Source organism: Bombyx mori, chromosome 2 (genome assembly GCF_030269925.1).
Source record: "Bombyx mori chromosome 2, ASM3026992v2".
Classification (NCBI taxonomy): Eukaryota; Metazoa; Arthropoda; class Insecta; order Lepidoptera; family Bombycidae; genus Bombyx; species Bombyx mori.
Window position 1 is genome coordinate 7,909,618 of NC_085108.1, and position 17,162 is coordinate 7,926,779.

General features: G+C 39.1%; 1 protein-coding gene across 1 annotated transcript; it reads left to right on the plus strand.

Moving 5' to 3' along the window:
- Nucleotides 1-4,160: 4,160 nt before the first annotated feature.
- LOC101746802 (aldo-keto reductase AKR2E4-like) lies at nt 4,161-16,297 on the plus strand. Its single transcript, XM_004926715.5, has 8 exons — nt 4,161-4,561; nt 6,444-6,554; nt 7,756-7,851; nt 9,015-9,086; nt 9,896-10,012; nt 10,666-10,833; nt 11,439-11,636; nt 15,947-16,297. Exons 1-8 carry the CDS (start codon nt 4,520-4,522, stop codon nt 16,136-16,138), a joined length of 996 nt encoding a protein of 331 aa, XP_004926772.1. The 5' UTR covers nt 4,161-4,519; the 3' UTR covers nt 16,139-16,297.
- Nucleotides 16,298-17,162: the final 865 nt, after the last annotated feature.

The following is a 17,162-nucleotide window of genomic DNA, read 5'->3' on the forward strand; positions in this document are numbered from 1 at the left end:
TTTCGGTTTGAAGGGTGGGGCAGCCGTTGTACGGTAAAAACTGAACCTCAGAACTATTGTCTTAAGGTAAGTGGCGGCATTTACGTTGTAGATGTCTATGGGCTCCGGTAACCACTTAAAATCAGGTGGGCCGTGAGATCGTTCTACCCCCTTAAGCAATAAATAAATAAAAGCGCAGTTTGATCGCATGGCACAAGACCATGACCCCGTGCGACTTATCTTCATGCCTAACATACATATAGGTGCATATAACCTCTCGAGCTCTGCGATGCAATCGTGTTTTTTCCTTTGTAGACAGACGTGCATACGGCCCGCCTGATAGTGAATGGTTACCGTCGTTCATAACTCCAGACTTCATTCTCATTCCTCAAGATTATTTTCACGTAGTAAAATGGAGTAACGTATTCCGTCTAACATTTGGCAACGACAATCTTATATCTAATATCTAAGCTATCTAATATATACAGTAAAAAAATATATTGTATTACTGGTGGTAGGACCTCTTGTGAGTCCACGTGGGTGGGTACCACCACCTTGCCTATTTCTGCCGTGAAACAGTAATGCGTTTCGGTTTGAAGGGTGGAGCAGCCGTTGTAACTATACTTGAGAGCTCAGAACTTATGTCTCAAGGTGGGTGGCGCATTTACGTCGTAGATGTCTATGGGCTCCAGTAACCACTTAATAACAGGTGGGCTGTGAGCTCGTCCACCCATCTAAGCAATAAAAAATAACATGTGTGCAATTCACATGTGTTAAAAATGAAACCTTAAAAAATTAAAATATTGCTATCCTAAATTCCTGAGATACAAAATATTTTATTATCCTAAATGTCTAAGTATATTATTAGTAAAATTTTGTCATTAGTAAATAATTGTAAATCACCTTTTAAAGTATGAGGTAGCGCCCTCTGTGAATTGATATTTTAACTTCACGTATATCCTAAATTAAAATTCACTACAAGAGGTTTCTTACACACGCTATTATTAAAACATCTCACAGATGGCGCTGTATTAAAAATAAAATACTTTATACGTATGTTTTAAAGTATGTAGGAACTGAGCATAATCAAAAAATATCCACTGCTGTCTTGTACAAAAATAACCTAATTCTAAAAACTTCATTGGTCTTTTACTACCAAATCCGGCGAACTAGAGATATATATATTCAACGGCCGTCTGGTATAGTGGTAAGTGACATGGTCACTACACAAGGCGGTCGCGGGTTCGAATCCCGCCAAGGGAAGATATTTGTATGATAAATATAAATGTCTTTTCCAGGGTTATGGATGTATATTAAATATATGTATGTGTATAATAAAAATCTTACATTTATTTCCGTTATCTGGTACCTGTAACACAAGTTCTTTACGAACTTATCACGGGACCAGTTAACGTGGCTTGAATGTTAGTAAAAAAAAAAATATATATTTTTTTATAAATGAATAAACATATTAAACCGTACAGAATGAGGTAAGTTACATGAGAGCACAACTTGAAACCAAATTCCATACTGCAATGGGCATTCTCCTATAACACAAAATTTTATTCATAAAGTTAATTTATAAATTTAACTCACTGTTTATACACTGTATAAGTGCTAATAATATTGTAAATATGTAGATGAAAAATCTGCGTTGACTGCAAATGATGTTATGCGACAGAATTGCCATCTAAAGTTCTTATAATAAACTAGTAAACGAATACACAAACCAATATAGCGTGTATTATTTCTCGATATCCCTTATTCTCTCTCTCGTTCAATCTTTCTCACTTGCTTGCTCCCTACTCTCACTCCATGGCTAGTTGCTTCATGCTACGTTCGCCCTGTCTTACTCTCTCTCATCGGTCTCGATCGCTCTCTCTCTCTTTTTCGATACTTCCGTTGCATACCTGCGTGACGTTACATCTGTAAAAATTTTACCCTGATGCGCCTAAAGAAGATTCACTTCAAAAAAAAAAAAACTGGTATATGACGTCCCACACTGCGCTTGCCAGTACGTGGTCTCCACTCGAGGATCTTTCTGGCTCATCGGCCGTCCGAGCCCAAGGTGTACAAGTAATATTCACATCACGTTTATTTGCAAATCTTTCTGATCAACTAATGTTTTTTTAAATTTTAAGGTCATTAGTAGGTTAAAAAACATAGAACGCATTAACGATGTGCATAGATCACGTGAAGTGTAGAGAAGTCATGTTATTAGAGTTAGTGCCTAACGAAAAACAGACTGAATATGAGTCGACTGTTATCAAAGCCGGCAATGTGACTTTTGGACAATTATTGGTAAATCATAAAAACGAATTATTGACTTTGTATTCCATTGGCAGTCACAAAACTCTTCTGAACGACATCTTAGATAAATAACAGGTTAAGTATTAACCTTTATTTAATGCAGGTTTTGAACCGTATTCTTTGAAGGAGACGATTATATTCAAATCAATCTGTATTGACATATCAATAACATTTTTTTTTCCAAATGCACAGATTGCCACCTTTGATAATAGACGACTCATATATAGGTTTTTGATATATAGTGATCTAATGTAGGTAATGTTGCAGATTCGATAACCATCTTTCTATGAATAAATAATACACTTATAAGTTAAATCAATGAAATAAATTTATTCAAACGGCCGTCTGGTGTAGTGGTAAGTGACATGGTCACTACATAAGGGGTCGCGGGTTCGAATCCTGCCAAGGGAAGATATTTGTATGATAAATATAAATGTCTTTTCCAGGGTTATGGATGTATATTAAATATATGTATGTGTATAATAAAAATCTTACATTTATTTCCGTTATCTGGTACCTGTAACACAAGTTCTTTACGAACTTATCACGGGACCAGTTAACGTGGCGTGATCGTTAGTAAAATATTATTATTATTATTATTTCCATTTGGATATACCTGTTTGTATTTATTAAAAGAAAAACAACACAAATTATAATTCATTTCTATTTAACTCCCGTCTGCGCATCATCTAGATATAACTGAGGGGTGAATGGAAAAGTATCGTTGGTTTGCCGCCTCGTATTTTCCCTAAGTTTACACCTTTTTTTTATTGCTTAGATGTGTGAACGAGCTCCCAGCCTACTTGGTGTTAAGTGGTTACTGGAGCCCATAGACATCTACAACGTAAATGTGCCACCCACCTCGAGATATAAGTTCTAAGGTATCAGTATAGTTACAACGGCTACCCCACCCTTCGAACCGAAACGCATTACTGTTTCACAGCGGAAATAGGCAGGGTGGTGGTACCTACCCGTGGACTCCCAAGAGGTCCTACCACCAGTAATTACGCAAATTATAATTTTTTTCGGGTTTGATATTTATTGCACGATGTTATTACTTCATCGTGGAAGTCAATCGTGAACATTTGTTAAGTACGTATTTCATTAGAAAAATTGGTACCCGCCTGAGGGATTCGAACACCGGTGCATCGCTACATACGAATGCACCGGACGTCTTATCCTTTAGGCCACGACGACGACCTTTAAGGTAGACATATAAAACGTTAGTATGTGTATATGTTATGTGTTGTTCATGGAGAGGTTCTTCACCTATTCACAGTTCCCCTTTATTATTAATACGACTAAAAAGCTCCTCTGCATTTGGACCGGATATGGGTGTCGGCATTCACGGTGCGTCTCTACGGGCTAACCACCGGTGGGAGACGAGCTCGTTCACCTATTTACGCAATAAGGAATGGCTGACAACTAGCCGAGAGGTTGGTACTTTAAATAGACAGATATGTTGTGGCCCAAACATCTTTTTTTCCTACCTAATCGTTGGTAGCTTCAGGGGTTATTCTAACTACACGCGGACCGGTAAGTGAGCTCACGGGCTTAGCCTGAGAGAGCCCTAGCAAGAGCAGTGCTTCGCTGAATCTAATACCGGATCTGAATCGTGACCCACTAAGAAGGTCCGGCGAGAAACTCAGTGGATTGTGTCTATGGGGTAATTCGCATGTCGAGCTCTTCGTTGGAGTCGAAGCGTTCGACGAGGACGGTGACCAATGCTTGGGGAGCCTAAAAGCACCGAGAGAGGATCCGGGGGATCCGAAAAGACATGTTATGGGCGACGGCGGCTTTGCTTAGCCCCGTCTCCTGAGTCTGATATGCAATTAGCGATGGCCACGATAAGAGGGTTATCGTGCCGCGCTGCTTTTTCAAAGTAGTGTTCTGACCTTATTTGTCTATTCCGTGGTTCTGACGCTTCACTAAGATAGGTACGTATCGGTTCTAGATTTAGGGTCGTCGTTAAGATCTACATTCGGCTATCTTGCAGAACCGGTATTGGATGACTTGGAGAGAATTAATTTGTGTCACGTCCGGGCCGCGTGAGCGAACACTGCACTTGCATAGTTCACGACGGAGCAAACACAGTTCTACTTACTGCCTACAGTTGATTCTGTTCGCGAATATATTCTATGGGATAACACTTGCACGGCTTGCCTCACTAGGTTTCTGTCGTGCTCATTGTTTTGTGTCTAGCAACTAATCAAGAGTGATTGTGTATAAAATGGTTGTTTACAAATATTCCTTTGTGTTCGTTTTCGCTGCTGTGAGTATGCCCTTTCGATAACGTAATGTTCTAAGACACGTCGTAGCATGAGAGATTTAACTTTTCATCAATATTGTTTATTGAGATATTCCGCTGTCATTATTATTTGTAATACACAAGAGCTTGTTGCGATTAATTAATATTTATTGTTAAATTCTATTTTGAGACTTTGAATAAGTAAGGGAAGCCTTGGTTTTTTGAAAGAAAAAGAAATAAAGGCATATTGTCCAAGAATACTATCGGGCCACAGGCAATACCGTCTTTACCATAAGGGCACACGGGGCCCGTGCCCAGGGCCCCCATTCTCAGGGGGCCCCGAAAGACCGACAATTTCTCTCACACGTTTATTCTCAAAACATTTTTGTCGGGCACAGTACACTTTTTTCACAAATCAGTAATCAGAAGGTATTTACAAGGCATATACTATGACTATGATAGAAGATTTTGCTCAACAGAAATCCCGAAAGAAACCGTTATCGAAATCGTAACCAAAAAACCAGCAGCATTCTAATATCATTAATGACATATTATATCATACTGTATTTGATTACCTATAATAGATGGTCTCATACTCAGTAAAAAAATATTATTATAATTCGGTTTTTTTACTTTCCAAAAGGGCCTCAAATTCTTGTGTGCCCAAGGGCCCCACCCTAGTTTATTGCTTCAATACGCGGAATACGACAATTAAAAAGCAAAACAATAAAGATGGATTCAAAGTGTTATAATAATATAATCATGATCAAAATAGTCAACTCGCTCGACAGACTTGAGTCGTGCCAAAACAGAATCTTTGTATCGAAACCAGTTTCTGAGATCGTGTTGCTGTCAGAGGCCTTGTACGAGTATAACATATTATTATACAATCCAATAGAGTTGTATGTGCAAGCTGTATTGATTGACATTCATTGCAAATAATTGTTTGGTACGTTCTTAACTGAGGCCATCAGCGTAAAAGTGGCCTAGCCCATAATTTTTCAAAATCGGTGCTTCTAAATTGCAATTTATTTGAAACAAAATAAATTCGTCAAACCCGCAAAAATTATCATTTGCGTAATTACTGGTGGTAGGGCCTCTTGTGAGTCCGCGAGGGTAGGTACCACCACCCTGCCTATTTCTGCCGTGAAGCAGTAATGCGTTTCGGTTTGAAGGATGGGGCAGCTGGTGTAACTATACTTGAAACCTTAGAACTTATATCTCAAGGTGGGTGGCGCATTTACGTTGTAGATGTATATGGGCTCCAGTAACCGCTTAACACCAGGTGGGCTGTGAGCTCGTCCACCCATCTAAGCATTAAAAAAAAAGGCGCGTCAAGTCTGCCCCTTGTTACGCTATCTATATGACGATCACGAGCACTCTGTCAAGAGTGACACGACTGAGAAGAAACTAACTTTAATAATAAAACTAATGAATGGCTACTTAATACAATAGGTACTTTAAAATCGATTGACGAAGCGATGATTTTTTTTTTATGATATGCTAAGATAAATAGATGTTTTTCCTTTTAACACCGACGCCAGGCGTCTGACATCGACACTGGTGTCCATGGAAACTGATTTTACTTAGGTATTTCGAAATACGAGTATATGGCCTTTTAAGGCTCTAAGCCAGAGATTCCCAAACTTTTTTGTCTACTGCCCACTTTTAGAATAAATTTATTTTAAGCGCCCCCCTATTTTTAACCTTCTTAAAAACCACTACAGCTCATTCGGTGTCTAAGAGTCCTCCTAATTGAATTCACATATCGCCTCCCAAGCCTCTACACAACGCCCCTATTTTTTTTCTGGTGTATTACCGCCCCCCTTTAAGCCTGCAGCGCCCACAAAGGGTGCGTTATCACCTACTTTGAGAAAAGCTGCTCTAAGCCTATCAAATTTTTCAGGTCATCCATCTATCTCCATCCGCAGGATTAGCCCCAGTTCTTAAGTTGAACAATGGCAAGGAAATTCCGGGCTTCGGCATCGGCACTTGGCTCGGCACCAATAGTAACGAGGTACGCATCATCTGACAGGAACCACCGTTTCTAAATAAACACAAACCTATAGTGACATGAACAGCTACGATGATAAAAAAGTAATATAAAATGTATAATTCTAACTATTGGTGAATGGTGCGTGATGACTCTGCTCGGATATCATCGATATCCAGGAGGGAGTTGTTTAATAATTTATGTTTCACGTGGGTGTGACAGCTAAAGAACCAAATTCCTATGCTCATTAATGGTAAAGACAGCAACCCTCACCTGAGTTCCAATGCAGCAATACGAATTGTTGCGTACGAATCTCCATTGGCATTATGAACGAGAAGTTAGATGTAAAATGAACCAGGCCACCTGAAACAAAACTATAACATCCAAATGTTGGTTTTTATTTTTGTCTGAAAGTAGGTAGCTTAAGTTCCTTTTTATTTCACTGGTGGCCCAGAGGCCTTTCTAGTTTCATCAAGATAGGTAGGCGAGCAAAGGCTCAGCCAGGAAGTGTGGGATTTGCTAACAGCTGCTTTGCTTCGCGAATGAATCTACTACCGGATCGGCATCGCGACCCGCTGAGAAAATCGGGCGAGAAACTCAGCGGGCTGATGCATAGGTTACGTTGCACGTCGACCTCTTTGTCGAACTCGACGAGTACGGTTACCGGGGTCCTTAAGCCTGCTCCTAGTGTTAGAGCTGAAGGCGTCTAAGAAGACGTCTTCGAAGGCTAACCTGTAAAAGCGGGATTGAAGGGTGTCTATGTGTGTGCGGGCCGCGTGAACGAACACCATACTCGCGTAAGTCATGACGGGCCTTATGCAAGCTTTGTAAAGTGCCACTCTGTTCCAAAGGAATATTTTAATCCGCTTACAGAATATGGGGTAGAGTCTGCCGAGAATAAACGCAGCGCGGTCGCGGACTGGTTTTATATGCGGGCGGAATATCATGACTGCATCCAGGGTGACTCCCAGGTACTTGACCTTCCTGAGCCAGGGTATGGGTTGGCTGAAGAGGGTAATCGGCGGTGTGAGATTACTCCTCTTAATTCGCGAGGAAATCTGTGTGGAGTTTCCCCTTTGAAACAGCAACGCCATACTTTTCGCTGGGTTGATGTCTATGCGCCATTTACGGAACCACTGTCGGAGGGTTGCGGCTGCGCTCTAGAGTTTCTTGCGATTAGGGACTTGTAAAATAAGCTATTATAGTGAATCCATTGTTTTTGCAGCTGAAAGGCGACGAGGTTCAAAAGTCGGTGGAATGGGCGATCGACGCTGGCTACAGGCATATCGACACTGCGGCAATCTACTCCACCGAGGACCAGGTGAGCACGAGACGGACGCTGCAGAGTGGGGAGCCGCGAATTATTTCGTGGAATTTAGGTTATCACGTTTCAATTGTGCTTTCAACTCACTTAATATCAGGTGAGCCGTGAGCTCGTCCACCTGCAGCGATGAAAGTATATAGTATTTTATATAGTTTTGTAGCATTCATTTCAGATACATTGATTTTTAAACGAAACAATTACAAATATAGATGACCCTCCTGTAACGCGGTAGATGCGTTCCTACAACCGTGTTATATGAGACTAGAAACCAATACAAAAATTAGAGTATTTTTTCTGAATGAAACCTCTCAACTATGCCTGTATGTTACGCGCTGGGGCTGAGGATAAGTAAAACTGTCACCGAAGTACAAATTAAAACTATATTTAACACTTAGAACACTTAAGGTATACTTTATAACTCGCAATTCACTTCTTCCGCTTCGCTTCAGGTGATCCGTTTGCCGTTTCGCTTCGAGTAGAACCGATTACTAACTTAATTCATGTCATCTCTGCAACGCTTTAGTCAACACGACAAGTCTACAATTATTGAGAGCATTCGCGGTAGTACTAATCGTTTTGAGATGTGTTTTCGCTATTTGATAATAGATGGCGTTACACTTCTCGAGCATTCTCGGTATGATTCTTATATTTTATTATTTCTGTTCTGTTCTGATATTTATTTCTGCTATTTGATGACAGATGGCGCTATTCTTACTGGCCTAACAGTATATTTTGCCTATTACATTGTATGTACTTTAAAAATAAGCAGTAAAATTTTTGTTACTGTCATACCTACATTGTGTTTTCATAGTGCTGTAATTATCTAAATAATTTTAAACAAAAATCTAGTTATCATGTTGTAGAAGTACCGTGTTATAAGGGATTGGTTACCTGTATAGCGTTTTATTTACTCAATAAGCTTACAAGGAATCTTTTATGTATTTTTATCTTTTTTTTTTAATTTTTTAATTTTTTATTGCTTAGATGGGTGGACGAGCTCACAGCCCACCTGGTGTTAAGTGGTTACTGGAGCCCATAGACATCCACAACGTAAATGCGCCACCCACCTTGAGATACAAGTTCTAAGGTCTCAAGTATAGTTACTATGAAACTCTAAAATCGTCATACATCGCGTTATCTATAAATATTCTGTAATCCAGGTCGGACGTGCCATTAAGAAGAAGATCGCAGAGGGAGTGGTCAAGAGAGAAGATCTGTTCGTCACTACAAAGGTGAGCTGTTTGTTTATTTCAGCCTCCCGTGCAACAAGGCAGTGGAGGGTTGGCAGATTTGCCGCCGGTGAGGTATTAAAATTGCATATACCTATAGAATCGGTTATGCGGACCTAACACCGCTATGGTATTTAAATAAAATTATTTATTTAGTTTAAAAAGGAATAATTTCTGTAAGAAATAAAAAAAAGGTCCTAAATTAGTGCGTTGCAACTGTGCCGGGTTTCAGATTTGATTCTATTCGTCTGCGGAAATCGCTGTCATATTTGTAATGAAATACTTACTTGCTAATTGCTAATCGCGTAATTTTTTTTTATTGTTTCCATGGGTGGGCGAGATCACAGCCCACTTGGTGTTAGTTAAGTGGTTACTGGAGCCCATAGACATCTCCAACGTAAATGCGCCATCCACCTCGAGATATAAGTTCTAAGGTATCAATATAGTTACAACGGCTACTTCAAACCGAAACGCATTAGTGCTTCACGGCAGAATTAGGCGGAGTGGTAGTAACCTACTCGTGCGGACTCACAAGTGGTCCTACCACCAGTATTTACTAGTTTTAGGGTGTTTTGTGAGTCCACGACTAACAAAATATCGATAATACTACACCAAAAACTTATCTTAAGTAAAGTCAGTTATTAGCGTAGACAACTCCAATCTCCACTCTGACCAGCGCTTTTTCTATAGCGTTAGACCATATGCTGTCGTCTCTTTCTAGTACCTAATACTACAACTATACTACTAGTTAGTAAATGAGCAAGTACCAAGCTCAGTCAACAGTTCTAATGGCATCCATTCCCTACTTACAGTTATGGAACACGAACCACAAGAAGGAGGCGGTTTTGCCGGCCCTCAGGAAATCATTGAAGAATTTGGATTTGGATTACGTGGATCTATATTTAATTCACTGGCCGATCGCTCTGCACGTGTGTATTGTTGTTGCATATGACAAATCTATTATGTACTAGCTGACCCGGCAGACTTCGTAGTGCCTCAATCGATAAATAAAAGATCTAAGCTTTTGTACAAAATAAACTTAAAACAAACAAAAGGAATCCGTCCGACGCGACGGGTTACACATCCTAGGGAAAACAAAATTGTTATTTTTATTTCATTCCGGGCATTTTTATGTTTATCTACCTTTTAAATCTTCTCTGGACTTCCACACATAATTCAAGACCAAAATTAGTCAAATCGGTCCAGCCGTTCTCGAGTTTTAGCGAGACTTACGAACAGCAATTCATTTTTATATATATAGATATACATGTGCGGATATTAATAAGTGCACGTGGAACACTTTTTTTTATTGCTTAGGTAGGTGGACGAGCTCTCAGCCCACCTGGTGTTAAGTGGTTACTGGAGCCCATAGACATCTACAGCGTAAATGCGCCACCCACCTTGAAATATAAGTTCTAAAGTCTCAAATATAGTTACACCGGCTGCCCCACCGTTCAAACCGAAACGCATTACTGCCTCACGGTAGAAATAGGCAGGGCGGAGGTACCCACCCGCGAGGACTCACAAGAGGTCCTACCACCAGTAAAAATATATCTATATCCATAATCTATTTATTTTCCAGGATAACGCCTCAATTTCCCAAACAGATTACGTGGAGACGTGGCAAGCTATGACCGATGTCTTGAACCAGGGTCTGACCAAGTCCATTGGGGTGTCCAACTTCAACATTCAGCAGCTGGAGAGGCTCAAGTCTGAGGGCGGCGTCACGCCCTCCGTCCTGCAGGTCGAGGTATTCATGAGCTTCCACTGACTTAAGTGGCTTTGCACCCTCCACTGTAGGGTAGAGCCGATACAGAAAATATAATCGTTTTTGTATCTTAGTGACCTTTATTCAGGACATTGATTAATGGTGGTGATTACTGGTGGTAGGACCTCTTGTGAGTCCGCGCGGTTAGGTACCACCACCCTGCCTATTTCGGCCGTGAAGCAGTAATGCGTTTCGGTTTGAAGGGCGGGGCAGCCGTTGTAACTATACTGAGACCTTAGAGCTTATATCTCAAGGTGGGTGGCGCATTTACGTTGTAGATGTCTATGGGCGTCAGTAACCACTTAACACCAGGTGGGCTGTGAGCTCGTCCACCCACCTAAGCAATAAAAACATTGTCTTTTTTTCTCTTTTTTTGCTACCTAAAAGACCATATTATCATTTATTCTTTTTTTGCTATCTAAAAGACCGTAAAAGACCATATATTCTGCGAATCTACCACCGGATCGGAAACGCGACCCACTGAGAAGATCCGGCGTGAAACTCAGTGGGCTGTGTCTGTGGGTTAATTTACTCGTCGAGCCCTACAAATCTAAAATCTACAAGTAATGCTATGGTCCTGTCCCCAGATCAATTTGAACCTTCAACAGCCGGCTCTACTGGACTACTGCAAGGCTCAAGGGATAGTTGTGGTGGCGTACACCCCCTTCGGCAATCTGTTCAATCGCCAGCCGTCGGCTCCAGCGCCGCGGGCCGACGACCAGCGTCTCGTGGCCATCGCCCAAAAATACAAGAAAACCGTTCCGCAAATCGTACTCAGATATTTGGTAAGTTTCAGCTGAAGCTGCCTCGATCTCACATTCGTAGAAATGCTACTAGAGATGAATCCGCCTAAAACACTGCAGCCGTATGAAGTCGTCGTGACCTTTTTTTTTTTTTTTTGCTTAGATGGGTGGACGAGCTCACAGCCCACCTGGTGTTAAGTGGTTACTGAAGCCCATAGACATCTACAACGTAAATGCGCCACTCACCTTGAGATATAAGTTCTAAGGTCTCAGTATAGTTACAACGGCTGCCCCACCCTTCAAACCGAAACGCATTACTGCTTCACGGCAGAAATAGGCAGGGCGGTGGTACCTACCCGCGCGGACTCACAACAGGTCCTACCACCAGTAATTACGCAAATTATAATTTTGCGGGTTTGATTTTTATTAAACGATGTTATTCCTTCACCGTGGAAGTGAAGTCAATCGTGAACATTTGTTGAGTACGTATTTCATTAGAAAAATTGGTACCCGCCTGCGAGATTCGAACACCGGTGCATCGACGGCCACGACGACTTATCTTATCTAACGGATAAGACGTCCGGTGCATTCGTGTTGAGCGATGCACCGGTGTTCGAATCTCAGGCGGGTACCAATTTTTCTAATGAAATACCTATTCGACAAATGTTCACGATTGACTTCCACTTGGTGAAGGAATAACATCGTGTAATAAAAATGAAACCCGCAAAATTATAATTTGCGTAATTAATGGTGGAAGGACCTCTTGTGAGTCCGCCCGGGTGAGGACCACCACCCTGCCCATTCCTGCCGTGAAGCAGTAATGCGTTTCGGTTTGAAGGGTGGGGCAGCCGTTGTAACTATACTTGAGACCCTTGAACTTATATCTCAAGCTGGGTAGCGCATTTACGTCGTAAATGTCTATGGGCTCCAGTAACCACTTAACACCAGGTGGGCTGTGAGCTCGTCCACCCATGTAGCAATAACAAAAAAAAAGTGCTATAAATACACGAATACGTAATTAAGATTTACTAAAACTACAATAGAAATTTTGAGGATTAATAGAAATTATTACAAGCCGCCGCGCTGGTTGATCTGATTTACTTAGATTAAATATTTTAATTTAGCGCCACCTCGTGACAAAAATCATAGTAAAGAGAATTTGGAGAGCGCCATCTAGTGATCATCAAATAAAACTAGTACAAACGTTTCATCCAGTAGTTTTGAGAGCTTAGATGAACGACATCTAGTGGCCGGATTAAGATATCAAATTAAGGGCTGTCCGAAACGTATATTATTGATCTATGTTGCTAGTGTTCATTACGTTTACCCCAAGGAATTGAGGAGAATATTTCGTGTCTAGATTTTTAGTCATAATATAACTCAATGCTACAAAACATTCTTAAAGTTATCAACATTAAAGAATTAGTCTACCAGTTGTCAGCATATCCTAGGTTTCTGTCCAGTGTGCTTGCTTAGTGCGAGTTTTTTGTCTTCTCGATATACGCACGTAGGTGCGCTGTTCCAACTTCATACAAATTTAAGTTAACTTTAACGCGATCGAGAACGTTAAAAAGCTCGCACTAAGCACACAGGAAATCCTAGTTGCTTGCTAGTCGTAAGCAGCGTCGCAGATGCTTCATCTGACACGAATACACCGGGCATCTTAAGCCTTCGTCAAACAGAACGCGTAATTAGCGCGCGTCAGAGCGCTAAACTGACGCCGCGCTATGACGCCGAGATGTGTTGTACTACTATGGTAACATACCGTCAAACAGAGCCCCAGCGTTATAAGTACGCAGCGCTCTGTCGCGGCGTTAGGACGCTTTGACGTCAGGCGTTGTAATTATTTACGAATTTTATTTTAGCGTCCGAGTGAATGTGTATTAAAATACTAGATAATGCCCGAAAAAATGATATAAATAGTTAGAAAATACCCATGCTTATGGGTCATACACAAATAGAGAACAAAAAAGTGCAGCAAAAAAAATATCTCACAAACAGTGTGAAACAAACTATTTATTATTTAACTATTGATTATCAATCTTTTAATCACTGTAACCGAGATCAATATGTCTTATTTTTGGCATAATCGCAATTTTTATATTTTTGCGGACCACAGAAAAGACGATTTAGTCTACAAGATGAAAAGCTGTGATGCAGCGTAAGCTAAAACATATTAAGACAACATAATCAAACATATGTAGCCACTGATATAAACGAATACCGAAACGCAAATAAAATGTCAAAATAATCACATTAATTGGAAAATAAAAATTAAAATAATAATGTGTACAGAAAGGAAAGTCCCTTCGGTGGACTTATGAAACAAAAAAAAATTTCGAATGATAATAATTTTACAGCCATGGTATATTACTCGTATATAATTCTTAAAATAGCTAATGAATTTTAATATGCAATGTAATGAAATTTAAGGACTTTGATTATTTCAAAATATTTCCAGAGAACTATCAGAATCGTCTGAATCAGCATGAACTAAAACGAAGCAAGATATGGACCAACCCACGACCCAAGGGTTGAACCCCCTGAACGAAATCAATAGAAATAAAAAAAATGTTTTCGTTTCCTCTATTTACATTGATTAGATTTATAATATTTTTTATTGCGAATATAAAATGTACTAAAAAGTTTGAGGCTCTAACTTAGAATATCAAATGTTGCCAAAATCAAACCTCTTTCTAACCAACTTTAAAAAAGGAGTAGGCCCTCGGTTCAACTATTTTTCTACTAACTACTTTCTCTACTTAGACCTACTAAGGTATGTTTCTTACACATTTTCTGTGGACATAGTCTTTTCGGTGGACATCGGGACCACAGGAAAGATGTCCACAGAAAAGATGTATTATAAAAACTCTTGCGTAAAGAAATTAACTTTGAAGTTAGAAATCAAGCAACATGCTTTTCATTTACTTGTACTAAATGCTCATATAAAAACAATAAATATACATTTTTATAGATAATATTTACATGTCCATAATTGGAACAGGAAAGAACACTTGATCTTTTACGTTTATGTGTGTTTTGGAATAAAAAATATATTTTCACTCGCACTGGAATCGAAACAACAAAATATCAAACGCCGGAATGGCCACTATTTAGCTTAATGCGGTCGAATAAATTAAAATTTGATGTCGTTTTATCGCGTCCACAGAAAAGACTCCATTTCATGTAACCATAAGTTTATTGGATTTATTGTATACAGATAGTAACGATATATTTTTTTTATTCTCAATATTATCATCTTTATTATATTGTTTGTGTTACAAGTAAATAATTTTAATACATAGGGTACTTTAACTGTTTTTAAACATGGCTCAAACATTATACCTTCGTCTTGTAACAGTCCACAGGAAGAGATTTTTTGATGTTTAACGCCATCAAAATGAATTTTTGAAATGTAATATTTTACAAGATACGATTAAAATGAGTAGTAATATAGTACCTTTACGATTTAAATACTTTCAAATATTCGCCAATTTGCTCTTTTAGATGATACATTACTATAACACTTTTTTTACCCTTTTTGTGTATGACCCTTATACAATGCCACATCTGAATCACTCGATTTCTTAATACATACTTTTAAATTTTCACACTGCTATCGATAGGCACTATGATTTGGCGAATGCGTTGCGTCAAGGAGCGTTAGACTCATCTAGTCAATTTGAAGAGCGCGACGTTAAGTACGCGGCGCTAAGTACGCGTTCTGTTTGACGAAGGCTTTGATCATTAAGCTACCATCTACTTACTTTAGTGATCTATAGAATAATAGTAAGCACTAAGTAATCATAGATTTTATTAGTTCAATTGTCGGCGTTCCCGCAATTTCACATGTATTCTGTTCTCTTAGGGTGGAAAATTGTGAAATATATCGATGTAGGTAGTTAAAATTGAAGACTCGTTTGGAACAATTTGTGTAAAACTGATCAATGTTCGTGATAAGTCGGCTAAAGTTTCGCATTTAATATAGTAGAACGCTTGGAAGCTCCTTATAATTAACAAACAAATTTGAAATTTAAATAACGACTGTCGGGACATGTGAAGTTTATGTAGACTTAGGCAGACGGTAGGCAGCGGCTTGGCTCTGCCCCTAGCATTGCTGAAGTCCGTGGGCGACGGTAACCACTTACCATCAGGTGGGCCGTATGCTCGTCTGTCTACAAAGGCAATAAAATAAAAAAAAACTTAAATTATTTTTCAACGTATATAGGTTTGTTATTATATTTTATTGAGGAGCTTTTTAAACCAATCTTTGGATATTTTATTTATGTTAACGGTCACACCTAGTCACGAAATTCTTCTCTTTTATCTCTACTCGTTTTATTCTTTTTCAGGTGGAGTTAGGAGTAATTCCGATCCCGAAGTCCCTCCACAAGGACAGAGTTGAAGAGAACATCCAAATCTACGACTTCTCCCTCACTCCTGACGAGATTCAATTGCTGAAGAGTTTCGACAATGGCTACAGGACTTTATCGCCTTTGTTCTGGGCTCATTCTCCTTATTTCCCGTTTGAGAGCAAAAACTAAATTGGAAACAAGGAAATGATACAGTCGACACAAGCCAGGGATACTGTCATTACCTCACCGCTAACTTCTCTATGCAACAAGATAGTTTTCTGTTGATTTTGTTGAAGGCACGTTTGTGATAGTTTCATGAAATTTATTAAAGCTAGTTTTACTGTTTAACCTTTGGTTATTATTTCCGACATTTCAAATACTTTACCGTATCCTCTCATTAAATCTCTTTCTACACACTTTTATTAGCTTGGTTTGTATGTAACGGAATCTTTGTCTCCATACTCATTCGAATCAGAACTAAATATTATATCTATATATTAATACGTGAAGCAAAAGCTTTGTATCCCTTTTTACGAATATTGCGCGGACGGAGGAGTATGAAATTTCCCACACTTATAGAGAATATAGAGAAGGAATGCAGAATGCTAATATATTTTTATTTATATATTATTATTTATATATTTTTATTTATATGTTGGAGGAGGCCTTTGTCAATAAATGACATACAGACGGGGTGGGGTTATCGATGCTAAATAGTTAAGGATATAGATAAGACTTTGATAAATAAAATACATAAAAATAAAATTGTTAACAAAAAGAAATTAAGATATGTACATGAAATACTGTCTGAATAAAGGCTATTATTATTATTATTATTATTATTATTATGTGCATAAAAATTCATTAAATCAATCTCTCTCATTACACATCGCAGATACACTCTTTTGTTTATTGTTAAAGTCTATGGTCGAATTGAGAATAGATTAATAGGTATTGTTTGTCTATAGTGTTGTAGCCCTGGCAATATCTAAATTATAGACGTAAACTCTTTGACAATAGAACCGAAATAATCTTCATATTTATAATTTAAATGAATAAGTAATTATGATCGAAGTTCGACTACTGAGCCAACCCTTGTTAATAATATAAATGCAGTCACCAGTGTGCTTAGTGCGAGCTTTTTAACGTTCTCGATAGCGTAAAAGTTAACTCAAATTTGTATGGAATGGGATCGTTTGCCTACGTTTGCCGC

Bases quoted from the DNA above. Each gene is read 5' to 3' on its own strand.
- LOC101746802 (XM_004926715.5), top strand. From the start codon at position 4,520: ATGGTTGTTTACAAATATTCCTTTGTGTTCGTTTTCGCTGCT. The intron at 7,852-9,014 runs GTGAGCACGAGA...TCTGTAATCCAG, and splicing joins TCTACTCCACCGAGGACCAG to GTCGGACGTGCCATTAAGAA. The intron at 10,013-10,665 runs GTGTGTATTGTT...TTTATTTTCCAG, and splicing joins ACTGGCCGATCGCTCTGCAC to GATAACGCCTCAATTTCCCA.